We start from the raw sequence: 19,643 nt of genomic DNA on the forward strand, positions 1-19,643 counted from the left end.
TGACGATGCAAAGCAAGTAATGATTGGGCCTAGGACACTACCCTGAGGAAATCATGTGGGGATGTCCTGGAGATGAGATGATTGACCTCAAACAGGCACAAGCATCTTCCTTGGTATAGAGTATGTGCCTAGTCAGTTGAGAGTTGCTCCCCCCCCCACTTTTCCTGCTGACTTCAAATTTATATGGACTCATTAATGTCACACTTGGTCAAAGGCAGTCACACACCTCATCCCCAGGCTTCCCACAGATCCAACAAAAGGTTTGAAACTAACACTGGCTTTCTTTCGCTGGAGACTGCCAGTGTTCTCAGTATTCCTTGTTTTTTTAAATTTTATTTTCCAGCATCCACAGAAGTTTGCTCATATTTTAATTATGCAATATTACAAGCCACATCTGCAGACATCATTTGCAAGCCATGTGTATTGGAAAGGAGGGTGGCAAGGCATTAAAGAGATCTGCAATCTGTACACACTACACCAGACTGCAGTTGTCATAATGGTTAGCAATGGCCCTGTTCTTGAGAAGGCCTCAACGGTCTTTGTGAAGCATCTTTTTAATTAATCCTATTAAAATATTTTAACATTAACAATGCAATATGAAAGTAAAGGGATTAATCAGGCTCTTACTTGCATTGAGAGGTGGGATATTGAATCTGGAGTGTGCAAAATCTGCCCTATTAGTCTTCACAAAACCATCACTTAGTTGCAGGATAGTTCAGCTCTTACCCATTTCAAGCAGCAGCATCACCATCAGCACCTTGCTGGTCAAATGTGCAGCCTGACCTCAGCCTCCCTTTTCTCACAATCAGTATTTACACACTTAACATTAGATGTAAATGGTTGACAATATATTTAAGAACTTTTAAAAATTGTTCAGATCCAATAGTGTTAGGTCATGACTGAGATTTTTGATTTATTTATTAAATAATACACATCAATTCTCAATAAAAATGACAAAATAACTGCAGATGCTGTAAATTAGAAACAAAAAAACATGAGAGTTGCTGAAAACGCTCAGCAGGTCTGGCAGCATCTGTGAAGAGAAATTAGAGTTAATGTTTCGGGTCTGGTGATCCTTCCTCCCAACACTATTCCCTCTCCTCTCACCATACTTCTAGATGGTACCAGCCTGGCTGGCTGAACTACAGTATCTATGTATGAGGGAAAAGAACATTTGAAGAGAGGAATGGTCCCTAGTTAATGGAGAGGGAGCACAGGCCACAGGATTCAGAAAGGGCAAGGGTCCCAGATATTGGATAAATGTGAGAATGGTAGATGCTGGAAAGTCAGAGTCGATAAAGTGTGGAGCTGGAAAAAGGACAGCAAGTCAAGCAGTATTAAAGAAGCAGGAGCGTTAACATTTCAAATTGAAACCTGATGAAAGAGTCTGAAATGTTGACTTCCCTGCTCCTGTAATGCTGCTTGACCTGTGCTTTTTCTAGTTCCACACTTCATTGACACTCGAGAAATGTTGGCCTGGGGCTAACTCATCAGTCAATGCAACAGTTTTAAGTACAGCTTTAAATAGCAACTAAGTCGCGCTCACAAAGGTGGCACAAACAACAATCAATAGTGACCAGCTTCTATTTGTTGGTTGAAAGATAATTATGATCCAGAACATCAGACTAAGGCCAATGTGAATGCTCCCATTCTAACATTATGCCAGAAGATTTTCTATACTTGGCTTTTAACATTGCATTCTGACAAGGCAGTACTCCCTGGAACATCAGCCTACATTAAATGCTAATTCCACAGGGTCGAACTTTGGGGGGACAAAAACAAGATTTTGGGGCAGTATGGTGGCTCAGTGGTTAGCACTGCTGCCTCACTGTCTGTGTGGAGTTTGCACATTCTCCCAGTGTGCATGGGTTTCCTCCGGGTGCTCCAGTTTCCTCCCACAGTCCAAAGATGAAATGATCAGATGAATTGGCTATGCTAAATTGCCCATAGTGTTAGGTGCATTAGTCAGAGGGAAGTGGGTCTGAATAGGTTACTATTCGGAGGGTCGGTTGGACCAAAGGGCCTGTTTCCACACTGTAGGTAATCTAATCTAATCTAAAAGATTTTGCCTCAGAAGCCTGATAGAATCTGCTACTGCCAATGCCAATACTGTAAAACATCTCATTTGTATTCAGCTCCCTTCCTTAAATGTTTTAAGACTGACTGAATAAATGGATAGTATTTATTGCATGATTTCACATGTTACTGTTGTCAGTGATGGGTTTATTCCAACATAATGTCAGAGAACTGCATCCATGTCATTTTTCAAATGGAAAACACTCCCAGCTCAGGATTAGGTGCATTGTAGGCATCTGCTATGCTGGGAGTTAGGTGAATCAGATAAGGTTGGAAGCACCTTCTCTCAAACCTCCATCATTAGCAGAAAGCAGTTTGTATTATGCCTGACATCTGAAGTGAAGGGCAATAAGTTCATCATTAAAAATTGGCTTGCATTTGGCACAAAACCAAATTGGCTAACTCTGGAAAGGCCATCTCAGACTGCTTCATACCAAATGTCATGTTTAAGATAGGAAACATGGAAGTCAATTTGATAGGAATAATCTTTCAAAAGAGTCCCGAATCACTGAGAAGAGCCCAAATGAAGGACAATGGATATGAACAATTCTGCAAATTCTTAAACTAATGAATATTTTTAAATAGAAGAGAAAAATGTATATGGCTTACATGTATCTGTACACAAAGTTATTGCTGATCACATCATACACTTTCAGTATTATTGGTGCTCACTGTAATAATGCATGCTCTTTATCACGTTATGAATTTATTACAAGTCTATTATTTCAATATACTCAGGATGTGGCACAGTGCGATGGGGTGGTGCACCTTATCTATAATTTGTACATAAAACACACAAACACATGAGTTTGTGACTTTTTTAATTGACGATGCAAAGAATGAAATAAATTGATATCACAGAAGGAAGGTAAATGAACTCAACATCAGTTGACAAACAGGCAAAGAAAGGAAGTTTTAAGAAATCTAACGAGCTACATCCATTGGTGTACATGGGCATCTGAACTTCTTTATGAACACAATGAGGATTAGATCTCCTCTGGAGCCAGCCAAATTCTTCGCGAACTATGAAGTAAGACCACACCCAGAGCAGAGCCGAACACACTTAACAGGATGATGCACTGCTGTTTCTCAGAGAGCACAATCAACTCAATTTCCGGAATGATTCTTTGCAGCATCGGTGTGTTTCATTTTCCCCACACAACCCAACTTGGGATGTCAAGGATTGAGACTGCTTCAATTAAATGTGTTTATGACCTGAATAGCTTTCTACTTAAGGTTGTGTGTTCAAAAAGTCAGGCATGCCTCACAAGAAATAGCTTCTGGTCTTGCTGTATGAAACCGGCACACAAGGTAATGTTTTGGAAATATTCACGAGACATTGTCTCTTCAACCATTTTCACATTCTGACACTTCAATCCACAAAATTATTTGTCACAGTTCTTTGAGACAATATTGAACACTACACCACATGGCTACCCCAGAGAAAACAGAATCCAAAGTTGGAGCATCTTAACACTGCAATGTCTAATTTTGGAGATCAGACCTGCAAAATTCACCTGCCCCTCCACCTGCTTCTCACCGTGTTAGAATTCAGAGATGGCAACCTGAAACTGAGCTAAACAAATCAAAATTCAGCTTATGCAATATGTTAGGTACTGGTCCTGACTTGATGCTATGGACAATAACCTCAATTTCTCCCTGACTTTTATGCCCCCCTTGTCAGAAAAAAGCAACTGAGTGTTGGATTCTCTCTCAGACCACACTAAAGCAGTTAACGCTTGCATACAAGGCTTGGCATTCATTGCTGATTGTTTATTCGACCACATAGGAGGGCTATTGTCACAGTTTACTCAGAGGGACAGCAGATTACAACTGATACAGATTGCACTAGGAACCTTTGCAGACAGAAAACATGAGCAGTTATGCTGGCTAATCGTTCCCCTGCCTGCACAGTCCTGTGTTTGAGGCCATGGCATGTTTTAAGTTAGCACAGTTTGGGACTTATCTTTCCTTGGAATTCACAGCCCTCTGAAGAATTCTTTAAATAATAAATATTTCAGAGAACTAAAATTATAGGACTCCAAAAGGAGTTTTGTCATTGCATTTCCTTTAAAAAAAATCAAAAACATCAGGATGATCGTGTAAAAGCTAATTTGAAATATTCGAATGCTTCAAGCAGACTACTCATAACGAACAATTCACTGTGCGTACCTACTTTTAGATATTTCCACTTTAGGAAGCCTTCTGTAAGGAGAGTGCTACCCTTGCTCACGTAAATCACCCTTTACAGCAAGGTCCTCTGCTGTTCAGTTCACTCAGTAAAGACTTGCTACAGCACAAGCATAATTCTCAATCAGTGAGCAACAGTGTGAGATGGTCACTACAAACACTCAAACACAAAAAAAACAGAAGTGAGGAAAGGCAATCTTCCTCAACACAAACCAACTCTGAAGCAGATCCCGCTGCCTCAGAAACTGCTTTGCTGCTCAAAGCAATATGAAGGTCCAAGAGGGAAGATTGATGAGCTCACATACTGGGAAATTGTAAAGTATATTCCTCTGTCTTCCAGAAAGAGTTATGTTTATAAATAACTGGCATTTTCCGAGGACAATCTGTGCTGTGTTAAATCATTCAGCAGTACTAATAAGCCCCACTGTACCTTGCCAATGGTTAAGTTCAAATCATCAGAGTAATGTATTTAAAAAAAACTAACCCCACTATTTTCTTTGATTGTATGAAGGCACACTTCACACCAGAAGATTTCGCTAAAGGATAACTACAGCTTTCTTTTTTCAACTAATTTCTTTTCATTGGTCCTTTCCACACGATGCATCATCCTTGACATGCTACATACTCCCAATGATAGTTGCCGGGTGGTAACTTAAACAGCCAAGCTGCCCTTCAGGGTGAGCTTGCCCAGTGATCAGAGAGACTACAAATAGTAACTTGGCAATGGTGGAAGGGAGGCCTGAAGCCATACCCACCACGGTGATGAATGTGCTGCTGCTCCACTCCCTAATAATTTCAAATACCGTACTTTACATAACTGCAAAATGTCACGTTCAGTTAAAAGACGAAGTCATGCCTTCTCCAATTCTCCTGAAAACACTGATGCTGTTGCTAAATAAAGACTCTAGTTGGAGGGTGTTCCAGTAAATCATACCAGCAGCCGAATGGTCAGCTCTGAAAGCAGCAACCAACAATACATGACTTCTGGAGAACGTGATAATATCATAGCACCCACACTTCCAGCAGGACCATTTTCGAATGATCAGTCTATCTGATTTTTCTCTTTCTCAAGGCAGATGTACTGTGGTCAATTCTACTAACCATATTCCAGTCTTGGCTGAGATGAGTTAACTCAGTACATAAGGGGGTCTATGCCCAGATCATGTTTCTCAGTAGGGGGTCAGGGACATTGGCCTGGAGCCTCCAAGGTTTTGCGGATGTTGGAAATTGGCAGCAACCCTGGCATAATGGCATTTATGGGCTATGTCCTATAAAAGAACCTGTGCAGTAAATTCACAGGCGAATGTTTTTACAGTGAACTATTGCAGGATGAAGAAAATGTGGTTTGGAGAACATCATGTGAAGCTCATGTAGATAAAACTGATATGGCAGACACTCGCTACTTACTTGACTGTACATGATAAAATGCTGCTGGTTTACTTTCCCATATGAGCTGTAAGATCCAGTTCAGAACATGCTCTATTGTTTGTGGCTGCAGTGAGGGATCTAGCACAAATCAATACCAGTGTATGTAGCTCAGTGACGGACTACTTTCAGGGCCATAATGTACACAGAACAGGACAAGGACCTTAATGAAATGCCTCACTTGCTTTCACTAATCACTGGCTATTGTATGTGATGAGTATCCAGGCAGATAGCATCAACTTTTTTTAAAATCAACCGATTCAGATGCGTTCTGAAACACTGGAGCAGATGGGACATGAATATCGGTCTTCTGGCACAGAGGTAGGGACATTGCCACTGCACCAACATATGAAAGAAGGTGTACGTACCTCACAAGAATGGTAGCAGAGTGCTTGTATGTGCCTATGAGAGTGAGTGTGTGAAAGAGATTGAATATTCACTCACAGATGGAATCATAGGTGAGCCCAAACCTAAGCAGACTGCATTTTAACAGTTTTTTTTAAGCAGTTATAACATCACTATTGCTGTCTTGGTCAAATTCAGATAACTCAGCACAAATCTAGGATCATCCATTTTGTTTCATTTACATGATGCCTTAAAATCAATACACCCTAGCAGAGTGGTATTAGACCCATAATAGCTGACTGTTCCTGTGGCATAGAATCATTTCGCGTAGGCAATACATGTGGTTGTCCCCTCTTGGTTTAACTCCATCACATACGTTTTCAGAACACTTTTACTATAGATTCTTGCAGCATGTTGCAGCAGGTCCCAGCAACAGAACAATTTCCACTGTCAAAATGGCAATGAATAAATCAGTCTGGCCCAGAAATAAATAATTTTGTGCCAACCAAGAACCATATTAGATCTGCAGTTCGTCAGCACTCATTCTAACACTGTTCTTCAGAAATTTCACACAGCATTACGTACAAACATTCAAAAATAACAGCTGCATAAAGTTAACATTTAAGAGCATATTTTCTTGAAGCAACCTGCTCTGAACCAGCCCTACATTCCCTGCAGCTTGAGGGTCAGATCAACTCTGGGTTTAGCCCGATGACTGGTTTGTAATAGAAAACAGGTCACAATCAGAGCTCAGCGCTCTAGTCTGTATCAGCGTGATTACCAGAACTGCCATGCAGCAGCACTTACCAGTATTTTTAAACAGCTGGACATTTTTTCTTTAAAATCCAATATTTTCCTCTTTTAAAAATAAAATCAACATGAATAGTAACAGACACAATGCTCATATAGCAGACTAAAAACTCATGCCGACTGGTGGATTCAATGGGCAGTGTGGATGAGAAATCACCAAGGGGTGAGGCAAGGACAAAGGTCAGAAAGACAGCAAGAAGCATACATCAAGAAAAGGAATGCACTGCCAGTCTGGAAAGACTTAGCCCATTTATAGTTCAAACTGGCAACAAGAGCAAAGCATCAAAACACAAAACTGGATCTGATCTGTGCCATGCAATCTGGCTTGAGCAGAATGCAGGAGGAAAACATATCAGATTGCAGAGGAGGTCCAACTTGTACCCGCTGGTCTGAATGGGCTGTGACATGTGGGGAACTGTGAAATGGCAGAACCTCTGATAAACCACCTGGGCTGGAACAAACAACATGTTGCATTGGCACCTACCACCCGATTTCATGCTGAATATTTTGTTACATTTGCATCAAAAAGGCAAACAAATAATTAGACAAATCTCGGAATGCATATTGTACTTCTGAGGATAGCAAAGTATTCTTTGTGGTTTTCCATATGCATTTCTTTAATTAAGTGGGGGTGGGAGATGGTGTTGGAAATCTGCAAGGAGTGTGTTATGATTATTGGTTAGTTTCACATTAATTTGATACTGTTCGGAGAATGAGACAAGACAAAGTACAACTATTAATCAAAAGAATTCCCACTCGCATCAAAAAACAACTGCCAAGCAGCAACAATACTCAAACCCTTTGGGAGCATTCCAAGTTCAGTCCAGCAGTTGATCTTGCCTGAGTGTTGAAAGAAACAAGATAACAAAGAAAGAATAACTATCCAAAGGAACAAATAGTAAGAGGAAGATTTGGCGATGACAGGGACATATGGGGGAGAAAACAAAAAAAACTGCCCTGTTTTTCTTTCAGCTCCATGGATGAGCACAGTTGAAATGTTGAATTTTCCTCATGAAAGATGGTTCTATGACAGAGACCTGAAACATGATGAATACACTTAACACTGGTACACAATCCACTGAATTTAGATCCTTCCCTCCCAATGACTCTTCAAGTGCAATCTTCCTTCACTGTGTTCGAAGTTGGTAGTCTGCAAAACAAAACAATGGAAATGACAAAGATCAGACTGGACAGGATACAAAATGCTTTGTGTAATATACAAACTTCATAGCACAAGGTAGATTGCAGCCTGTGTACTTATGGGAAGTAGCACATCATTTTAGCACTTCACATAGTTGCTACTAGAACAGAAAGACAAAAAGTGCTTCTTTCGCATTCCTAAAGCTACATGGTTCTTCATTCTTCTGCAACATCACATCATTCGACATTCTAACCCAGTGAAAAGCGAATAGGGTTTACCAACGGCAGTTTATACAAGAAGCCAACAGCGTCACACTCCCTTGCATACAAGCTCTGCTGCTTCCACCTACAATTTATATAAAATTTACTTGCAGTTCTCAAAACATCTCCACCTTCGCCTCATGGAGGTATCAGTCATAACTCCCTGTGATGTTTATATTCCCACATGCCCTGCAAGAGAAGCTCAATAGCAGCCAAAAGTCTTTGGTTGATTTTGCCCTCTAAGCCAAGTCCAATGCTCTGCTACCTTTGCCAGAACAGCAACTCAGCACAAAGAAAGGCAAAACCCTCCTTGGTCTCTATGCAACAGTTGATCACTGCCATCAAGTTCTCAAACTATTTTATTCCTCTGATGATGGAGGCTTGGATGTTGCCATCACTTTTAAACAGTGTCTTTTCATTTAAAAGCTTTGATTCAGTCCAGGCCAACTAGCTAAAGCTCTTCTCCCTTTTCTAGGTTCAATGGATGCATGTAAAATAAATGGTCCAGCTCCCTTCGGCCAGCAATCTGCCTGTACAAACAATCTCACACACTGCGGACAGATGGAACAGGACAATGGTCACTATAGTACAACATCTATGGTTGAGAAATGCTTAGTTCAGAAAAAGGCTGCTTGTCACCTGACCAGAAATACCCGATGCAGACAATGGGAACCTGAAACCCTTTCCGCCCAGCCAGATTTCTGAGTAACATTTTTGTAATCACAACTCAAATTTAAAACAGAAAACAAATTCAAAATTGGGGACTTATGGACATTGTCTCCTATTCTTGATCATTAGAAATTTGCTTGATGACTCGGCAGCTCCAAAATGATTTTGCAATTCCTCACCTTAGATAACTCTGTTTTCTTTTAAACTGGGTATGCACAAAGCAGCACTGACCAAACACAGGTGCACCAAAAGCAAATCACAAGTTTGACAGCTATACCAGAAATCTGATTCACTAATTCAAATTCACTGACATTCAGAAGCACAGCAACTTGAAATTTCTACTCCACATTAGCATCATCACCTAAAGGTGGCCACAACAGCAGCATGATTCACTCTGGTCCGAGCTTGCATGCTAAGCAGGCAGGTCATAGTACATCAGGATAGCAGAAGAGAGTGCAGAATACACTGTTACAGCCACAGAGAAATGCAAAGACAGAGTTCAATATTAACACTTGAGAGGTCTGTTCAAAAGTCTAACAACAGCAGGGAAGAAGCTGTTCTTAAATCTGTTTATAGGTGTATTCAAACATTTATATCCTCTGTCCGATGGAAGAAGGTGGAAGACTGTATAACTAGGGTAGGAGGGGTTTTTGATTACATTGGCTGCTTTCCCGATGCAGTAGGAAATATAAATAGAGTCAACAGGTGAACGGCTGGTTTGCATGATGGACCCAGCTGTGTTCACAACTGTCTATAGTTTCTTGTTGCTTTGGAAAGAGCAGTTGCCATACCATGCTGTGATGCATCAGATTAGATGCTTTCTATGGTATATTTATAAAAATAGGTAAGTGCCTTTTTGGGTACGCTGAACTTCCCCAGACTCCTGAGGAAGTAGAAGCGTTATTCTGCTTTCTTAATCGTCACATCAACATGAGTGGGCCTGGACAGATTATTGATGATCACCGCTCCCAGAAACTTGATGCGCTCGACCATCACCACCTCAGCATCATTGATGTAGATAGGGGCATGCCTTTTACTCCAATTCCTGAAGTTGATGACCAACTCCTTCGCTTTGCTGATGCTGGTAGAGAGTTTGCTATCTTTACACCATGCTACTAACATCTCGTTGTTATTTGACATCCTAACTACAGCAGTAGATTGTAGGGCAGACTATTTTCACTGAAAGAGATGGTTTCCAGATTCCATAGATATATGAACATGTATCAACTATTCAGCTCCTTGAGTCTGCCTGAATTGATCATGACTGTTCTGTGCCTCAACTTCAACATCCAACTTTTACTTCAGAGCTTTCGGTCTCAGTCGAACAGGAATTAATCATTCTCAGTCTGTTATATAACAATTTCTTTCAGATGTTAATATAAGCTTCAATCAGATTACCTTCTAAATTTCGGATAACGTAGGCCAACTCCATGCAATTGTTCCTCTAAAAGCCAATCAGTTTAGTTAATCTTTGTTGTACTCCTATTGCATGCAAATACTCTCCAAGGCAGGCACTCACCAAGACTTTATCATGAAAGTAGTAAGGGTTTTTCACCCTAATACTTGTATGACTGTATAATAAAGAGTTAACATAACATTTGCTTCCCTAATTGCCTGCAGTACCTGCATACTAATTTCCTGTAATTCTTGTGCAAGGGCACACAGTTGTCTCTGAATACTGATATTTTAAAGTCTCTCACTATTTACAATATTATTCCAGTTTCTCATTTTCCTAGCAAAGTGAGCAACTTGCCATATTATATTCCACTTGCCATGGTCACAGCTAGCTTTACATCAGCAGCGAACCTGGATAGCTGACGACAGCTTACATTTATACAGCATTCAAAGGCGCTTCAAAGGAGCACTATGGAGAAAATGAGAATGAGATCGCCAGCCTAACATCTTTCAATTTGACAAAATTGAGTAGTTTCTTCAAGGAAGAAAGAGAAGTAGAGAGTTGAACTGGTTTGGGGAAGAAACTTCAGATACTTAGACCTTTGGCAGCTCAAAACACAGGCACTAGCGGTAGAGCAATTAAATTCTAGAATGCTCAAGAGGCCAGAATTACGTGAGTGCAGATATCTTATAGGGTTGTGGGGCTGGAGGAGGTCACAGAGATAAGCCCATGGAAAACTGTGAACTGAAACACTGGGCCCTGGACAAACAGCATCTCAATGCAAACCAGTGAACAGCATTTCTGAGATGGTGAGGGATCAGCAGAAAGAAACAAGACCACCGGCCTCTTGACAGCAAAACACAGAAGAGACATAACGGCTTTTTGCAATTGCTTCACGGGGAAGAGAGGGAGGGAGGGTGCAAGAGGTAAAATAGACCACACCCAGTTTCAATGGTCCTTTCTTAAATGAGGTGAGTTTGAAATGTTTGAAGGCTTTTATTAAAATTCCCTCCCACAACCTCACATCTGTGTCCAGTTTGCACGCATTCTCAAAAATTGCATCTGAAATCGCTTCTTCTCATGGCTGCATTTCAAAGGGATTTTCCCAACAGATCATTTCAGCTGCTGGCAGTACAGACTCTCCTGAAGCACGTCAATTGTCCCACTGGCTTTGCAATATGTAATGTGTGTGTTTTAAAATAAAACAAACACTTAAAGGAGGCATAGAGACATGCTAGTTATTAGAAAACAAGACTGTCATATCTGGAATAATCCAATGAATTCTTAAAAATTCTTTCAGTGGATGTGGGTGTCACTGGCAAAGCCTGTAATTAGGAAAGTAGGAAAATAAGCTGAGAAGTGAACATAGAAAGTTTCAAAGGAATGCAGTGGGTTAAGTAAGTGGAAAAAGAGCTAGAAAATTAATGTGGGAAAATGTGAAATTATTCATTTTTGGCAGGAGATTGCACAGGGATCTGGGTGTCCTAGTGTTTGAATTGGAAAAGGTTAGTCTGCAGGTACAGCAAGAAATCAGGAAAGCTAACAGAATGCCAATTATTGCCAAGAGAACTGAATACAAAAGTAGGGAGACCTTGTTTCATTTACACTGGTATTGGTGAGACCTGATCCCTGTGAATTCTCAGAGCTCTGAAGTCTGTTCCTGTTTAGCAAATATTCTTCCTACCATTGGTGAGACCACGTCTAGGATACGGTGTACAGTATTAGCTGTATTTAAAAAAAGGTGTACCGTTCAGAAAAGGGTGAATAGATTAGTACTGGGAATTAGTGAATTGTCTTAAAAGATACAACAGATTGGGCCTATAGTCATTGGAATTTAGAAGAATAAGACTTGACTTGATTGAAATGTGCAGGTCCCTGATCTGTGCACATGAAAAGGATCTTCCTCATGGGAGAATCTAGAACAACAGGGCTATATTTGAAGTCAGAAATCACACGACACCAGGTTAAAGTCCAACAGATTTATTTGAAATCACAAGCTTTCAGACCGTAGGCCCTTCGTCAGGTGATGTGAAGTGAAGACTTCCCCTGATGAAGGAGCAGCGCTCCGAAAGCTTGTGATTTCAAATAAACCTGTTGGATTATAACCTGGTGTCATGTTATTTCTGACTTTGTGTACCCCAAGCCAACAGGCGCACCTCCACATCATGGCTATATTTAAAAACAAGGGCATGCCCACTTAAAACAGAGATAAAGAGAATGTTTTCTTCTCATTGAGGGTCACCGGCTTTTGAAATTTCTTCTTCAAAAGGCTATTGAAGCAGAGTCCTTGAACTTCTTTTTGTCATGAGGTCGATAGATTTTTGATTAGCATGGGGAGAGGGAAGCATGTGGAGCAAATCAGATCAGCAATAACCTGGGCGGTACGAAGGCTCAGTAGTTAGCACTGCTGCCTCACAACGCCAGGGACCTAGGTTCAATTCCCGCCTCAGGCGACTGCCTGTGTGAAGTTTGCACATTCTCCCCATGTCCGCGTGTGTTTCCTCTGGTTTCCTCCCAAAGTCCAAAGATTAGGTGAAATGGCCATGTTAAACTGCCCATAGTTAGCTGCATTAGTCAAGGGTATATTTAGGGGAATAGGTCTGGGTGGGTTACTCTTCGGAGGGTCAGTGTGGACTTGTTGGGCCATATGGCCTGTTTCCACAATGTTGGTAATCTAATAATCTACTGACCAGCACAGCAGGCTTGAGGGGCCAAGTAACTAACTCCTGCTCCTAATTCATATACCATGTGCCGTTATCCACAACAGCTCGAGAAAGTGGTGGTCTTGAACTGGTGCAGGCCATGTGGTGTAGATATACCCACAGGATTGAAAGTAAGAGGTTTGCAGGATTATGACCCAGCGACATTAAGGAAATGTTGATTATAGTTCCAAGTCAGGGTGGAATGTAGCTTGAAGGGAATTTGCAGATGGTGGTTCTCACACACATCTACTGTCTTTGTTCTTCTAAGTAGTAGAGGTCATGGGTTTGGAAGATGCTGATGAAGGACAGTGCTTTCCAATAATACAGGTACACAAATACATACAAATACTGTACTTGACAAATATTTCTCATCATCATCCACTTCCATAACAAGTTCAGAACGTTAACGACATATGGACTAAGAGTGATCAGTGAATCTCAGCCAATGAACCAACTTTTATTTACCACTCCTGAAGCACACTTATCACTGCTGTGACTGTCAATTCCATTAAAGCCAAATTCAGTAGCTCAGATTCCACATTCCCCACATTTTGAAACCAAATTATAGAACAAATCTTATTTTAATGCAGGAGTCCTCCTGATATAGTTTACCAATTGTACAGCAGCATATGTAGTTTGGCTGCAACATGACAGACGCCTCTCATTCCACTTAAAGCATTCCAGAAAACTTAACTAAGGAATGCTACAAATTCCTATTCAGTGATTTTACTATATCACAAACATATTGTTTTATATCCCCAAAGATAACAGTGGGTGAAGAGTTCCACATTTTCTGCAACAGTTTTTAGGGAAGAGGGCAGTGAAAGAAAGCAGGAAACTGAGTGAGTGACCGACAAGGAGTCAGAAGAGGAGGAGAAGCAGCAAGGAAGCAGAAATGATAGGAGTACTGAGAAAGACAGATTGAGGGCTACAAAAGAAAGTAGAGAATGGTGGAGAATGCAGAGAAGAGGTGGAAAGAGAGCTGAGGAGGAGGAATGGAGAGAGCAAGAGGTGGTGATGTGGAGAGAGAAACGAACTGGAAGAGTGCAGAGAGAGCAGATAAAAGAGAACAGGAGATTAGGAGAGCAGGTTGCAAAAGTAATTTAAGCAAAAAGGGATCATTATGCAAGTCAGGAAGCCTTTTAAAACAGCAAACAGGATCAAATTTCAGGATTACTACCCCATTTGCTGCCTTGGTAATTTTCACTGGTGTGGGATAAGGAAGTCAACATGCAGCAGCTCCACCCTCAAGTTTGCACCATTGCTGGATTGGATATATCAAACACCCAGCAACTTTGATAGAGCGAGCCCTGTTTCGTTACTGTGACTCATGACACCTTACAGGATGCGTGAAACATGGTTGAACCTTTGTTCCAATTCAGGGACCAAAGGAAAATAAAGCCATTCGACATCCCCTCTTACCTTCAAGGAGAGATGAAAGTCTAGTGGTATTATCAAGAGACTATTAATCCAGAGACTCCATCAATGTTCTGGGGGCATGGGTTCAAATCCTGCTGTAGCAAATGTCGGAATTGAATTTAATAAAAAGCTGGAGTTCAGTTCATTGGTGAATCTGATGGGTTTTTCTGTCAATGTCCTTTAGGGAAGTAGACTGCCATCCTTAACTGGTCTGGACTACATATGACTCCAAACTGTCAGCAATGTGGTTGGCTCTTAACTACCCTCAGGGCAATTAAAGATGGACAATAAACTCTGGTTAGCCAACAATGCCCATATCTTATGATTGAATAATAAAAAAAGCCTTCTCAAAGCTGTCATTTAATCCCAGCCATTCACAGAATTAATTATTAAAAGTTTTTAGTTTAATACCTTTTAATCTTTTCTAAACCAACCTACAGGCAATGAAAACACTGCCCAACTATGTAGAAACAGAAAAAGGAACTTTCAGGTCCTTCAAGCCTGATCCTCCATTCAAATATCTTTCACCCCACATAGCATTTGATCCTTTCGTCCCAAGAACTTTATTCTTGGTGTTTTGAAAATATTAAATTTTTTGGCCTCTGTGTCAGAGAATTCCATAAATTCACTACTCTCTGGGTGAAGAAATGTCTCTTCACCTTAGTCTTAAATGCCTGCAATTCTACCCAGTATCCTTAGATTGTGACCTCTGGTACTGAATTCCCGAGTCATTAGGAACAGGCCTATCCAGTCCTATTTTATAGGTTTCTATGATGTACCTCCCTCATTCTTCTAAACTCCAGTGAATTTAGTTCTAATCAATCCAGTCTCTCTCCATATATCAGTCCAGCCATCCCATGAATGAGTCTGGTAAACCTTCACTTCACTCTCCCGAGCCAAAACATTCTTCCTCAAATAAGGCGGCCAAAAATGCGCATAGTACTCCAGGTGCGATCTCATCAAGACCATATACAACTGTTCCTAGACTTAAATTCTCTTGCTCTGGAGGACAACTTAGCATTTGCCTTCTTCCTTGCCTGCTGTACCAGTTTGTATCAACAGAACAAGTTTGGAGCTAGTCTCAGTATGGATGCTTGACTGTTCCAAGATTCAATAATGGACTCAGCCCTGTAGGGAACATTAACACAGGACGGAGTTGGAAAAATTACTGACACCCAATACTGATGAAAATCCAGTTCTGTGTTTGAAATGTTGATTGTATGAAAAGCATTTGTTGGCATGAATCAATGGGAAGCCGGCTTCATGGTTCTACAGCATTCCTCCTCTCCACCTTACCATAAGAACACCTTAACCCCATCTTATAATGAGAGATCACCAATAATTTATACATTATATTTCACAGTACTAGGGTCTCAGCTAGTTACAATCTATCTTGATTACATGAATGAAAAAACCAACAGTAATAAACCAAACAAAGCTATAACAAAACCTCTAGACATATATATATAAAATACTAAGGTTTTAGAAGAAGATAAAGCAGGTCTAAAGAGACAAAGAAAGGGTAAGTGAGTTGGCAAAACAACACTTTCTGAAGTGTGAAGTCATTCACTAACGGTAGTGAGAATAGAAAATAAAATACATTTTAGAAGGTGTGATATTTGTAAATGATCATGTTCAAGGAGAAATGAGCACATTATGATCCTAGCCATTGGTAATATTGTTCAAATTCAATTCCAGAGTGAAATGTCATGATAGACCCTGACTTATTTTTGCAATATGTGTTCTATGATGGTCAGTCACTGAACAGGTTCACAAGAGACTGCCAATGTTCTTTAATAAAAGAACAAATGTTTAATACATGAAAAAGGAGAAAAAGAAACAACTTTACACTATACATGAACTAGGTGAATTAGTCTTATTACAATTAACAGATGTAAAGAATTTAACTCTTTCACCCTCAACAACGATCTTATTCAAAAGTATCTTACCCAGATACTCAAATCTTAGTAAAGAGTCAGCTTAGGAAGATCCAATTTAAAAGCTGTTGTTCAGTGGTCATGACTGCAATTGGTTTCTTCCCAGCAAATCTCTGCATTCACTCAATGCTTTTTTTTTCCATTAATAACCTTTCCTGAGACCCTGAAAGAAACTGCCAGCACAGCTCAGTTATTTCTTAATTAACATGAACTACTTAAATTCCTCATTCACAGTCTTCTGTTTCTGAAGCCATATTCTTAGACATTAAACCATTTAGCTTTTCTTTTCTTCTGCCTCTGTTGCTTCAGAGATGGTTAAACAGCACTTCTATTTTTCCTGATCTTTTCTCTCTGAATGACCCTTTCCTTACTCTTAAGAAACTTGCAACACATTGATCTTCATGATGGCACTGTGTTTTTGGAACAAATTTGTTTTTGTCTCTTCTCTACATGTCACAGAACATTTTCTTCTCTCTACCTTTGTTTCTAAAACATTGTACTATTCAATTAAGAGCTTTAAAGCCTTATACAAATGCCTGTGAACATATTTGTCAACAATCTGCCAGCATTCTCATAATTCAATAAGCAAATCAAAACTACAACTTTCCTTCTGAACCCCAATGTAGAAATTAAATCAAATTTAAAGCTGGACAAATGGCACTTCTACCTTGATTGCCAAGAGATTACACCAGTCTCTACCAAAATAGGAAAGCCTTACTGAAACAGTGCAGGACTTTGGTGAGACCATATTTCAATACTGCGTGCAGTCATGGTCTCCATTGAAGTGAAGATATTCTTGCTATCAAAGCAGTAAAGCAAAGGGTCAACAAGTCGGTCACTCAAATGAAAACAGTTGATGAAGGGCTTGAGGAAAAAGGGTCATTCTCCAGACCTTGTGTGAAATGGCGACAAGCTTACTGAAACAGACCAGATTCTGAAGCAGCTTGACAAACTTAACACAGGGGTTGTTTCTCCACACTGGAAAATCGAGAACAGGATGAACATTTCAAGGATGAGGGGATCAATCATTGAGCATAAATTATGCAAACTTTTTTCACTCAAGGGCAAGATTTTTTTTTCTTCCTGCGCAGACATCCCAGTTCTGTGCCAGAGATATTTAAAGCATTGTGGAAGTCACATAACCTTTGGCCCACGGCCTTTGCAATTGGTTTTGCAGTAACTGTGCAGCCATGCAACTTGCAAGGAACATTGCTTAAGAGGAGTTTGAATCTTTAGAATTCTTTTCCCAGAGGACTGCAGATCCCAAATAACTCCAATCAAGATTTACAGGAAGAAAGCAGGAAATGAAGTTGAGGCAGAATATCACCCAGAGGGTAGGCACAGTGACTCAATGGTTAGCACAGCTGCCGAACAACACCAGGGACCTAGGTTTGATTCCTCGATCAGGTGATTGCCTTTGTACAGTTGGCATGCTCTCCCCGTGTCTGTGTGGGTTTCCTCCCAGAGTCCAAAGACGTGCAGATTAGGTGGACTGGCAATGCTAAATTGCCCATAGTGTCCAGGAATGTGTGGGCTCAGTGGGTTAGTCGTGGGAAATGCAGGATTGCAGGCACTACGGTAGGGAGGAGGAGTGTTCTTTGGAGGATCAGTGCGGACTCGATGGGCCGAATGGCCTGCTTCCACAGTGTAGGAATTCTATGATTTACAAATGTTATATCATATTCAATGAGTTCAATAATCTACTATTTCTTAAGTTCTATCGATCAACTGGAGAAGAGAATTTGAATCACAGGCACAGATCTATGCATATTCAATATCTTCAAAAAGGTTTCTTTAAAAACTTGTGAAACGGAAACCAACTATTACATGATCAGTCACGTTCAAGTGATTTGTACCAAGGTGAGCTCAGGCTGACGTGATAAGCAAGGTTGCACTGCTAACGATACTTTTTGCAAAGGATGAGAAGTTGGTGGATGGAGAACAAGTATAGGATTAACAAGTGACACAGTGCAGCATTGCTTACAGAACTTGTGGTTAAAAGAAATGAAGCTTGTATAAGATAGTTTCACTGTAAGACTACCTGAACTGGAAAGTGCTACTCCACTCTGCATTTGATAGGGTTGGGAGTGGTCCAAGTTTTTTGTTTTCTGCAAGAATAAGGTTCCTCATGGGAGACTGGTTAGCAAGGTTAGATCTCATGGAATACAGGGAGAACTAGCCATTTGGATACAGAACTGTCACGAAGGTAGAAGCCACAGGGTGATGGTGAAGGGTTGCTTTTCAGACTGGAAGCCTGTGATCAGTGGTGTGCCACAAGGATCGGTGCTGGGTCCACTGCTTTTTGTCACTTATATAATTGATTTAGATGTGAACATAGTAGGTATAGTATGTAAGTTTGCAGATGACACCAAAATTGGAGGTGTAGTGGAGAGTGAAGAAAGTTACCTCAGAGAGTACAACCCGATCTTGATCAGGTGGGCCAAAAGGCTGAGGAGTGGCAGATAGAGTTTAATTTAGATAAACGTGAGGTGCTGCATTGTAGAAAAGTAAATCAGACTTATACATTTAGTGGTAAGGTCCTAGGGAGTGTTGCTGAACGAAGAGACCTTGGAGTGCAGGTTCATAGTTCCTTGAAAGTAGAGTTGCAGGTAGAAAGGATAGTAAATGTAGCATTTGGTATGCTTTCATTTATTGGTCATAGTATAGAGTACAAGAGTCGGGAGGTCATGTTGCAGTCGTACAGGACATTGATTCGGCTACTTTTGGAATATTGTGTGTAATTCCTGTCTCCTTCCTATTGGAAGAACGTTTTGAAAATTGAAAGAGTTCAGACAAGATTTACAAGGATGTTGCCAAGGTTGGAGGACTTGAGCTATTGGGAGAGGCTGAATAGCTGGGCTATTTTCCCTGCAGCGTCAGAGGCTGAGGGGAGACCTTATAGAGGTTTATAAAATCATGAGGGGCATGGATAAGATAAATAGACAAGGTCTTTTCTCTGGGTGGCGGAGTCCAGAACTAGAGGGCATAGGTTTAGAGTGAGAGGGGTAAGAAATAAAAGAGACCTAAAGGGCAACTTTTTCATGCAGAGGATGGCATGAGCTATCAGACAAGAGGAGGAGGCTGGTACAATTACAGGATTTCAAAGGCACCTGGATGGGTATATGACTAGGAAAGGTACACAGGGATATGGATCAAGTGCTGGCAAATGGGACTAGATTAGATTCAGATATCTGGTCGGCATGGACAAGTTGGACTGAATGGTCTATTTCTGTGCTATACATCTCTATGACTCTTTAAGAGTAATTTATGCTG

At 40.6% G+C, this 19,643-nt stretch overlaps 1 protein-coding gene across 1 annotated transcript in view; it reads right to left on the minus strand.

Moving 5' to 3' along the window:
• Window positions 1-2,880: 2,880 nt before the first annotated feature.
• Window positions 2,881-19,643, minus strand: part of ap1m1 (adaptor related protein complex 1 subunit mu 1) — a 103,280-nt gene continuing 86,517 nt past the window's right edge. Inside the window, exon 12 of the mRNA XM_060846409.1 lies at window positions 2,881-7,996. Coding sequence (XP_060702392.1) covers window positions 7,974-7,996 — 23 coding nt within the window. The 3' untranslated portion in view covers window positions 2,881-7,973. The remainder of the gene's footprint in view (window positions 7,997-19,643) is intronic.

Source organism: Hemiscyllium ocellatum, chromosome 28, assembly GCF_020745735.1.
Source record: "Hemiscyllium ocellatum isolate sHemOce1 chromosome 28, sHemOce1.pat.X.cur, whole genome shotgun sequence".
In the NCBI taxonomy this organism is placed as follows: domain Eukaryota; kingdom Metazoa; phylum Chordata; class Chondrichthyes; order Orectolobiformes; family Hemiscylliidae; genus Hemiscyllium; species Hemiscyllium ocellatum.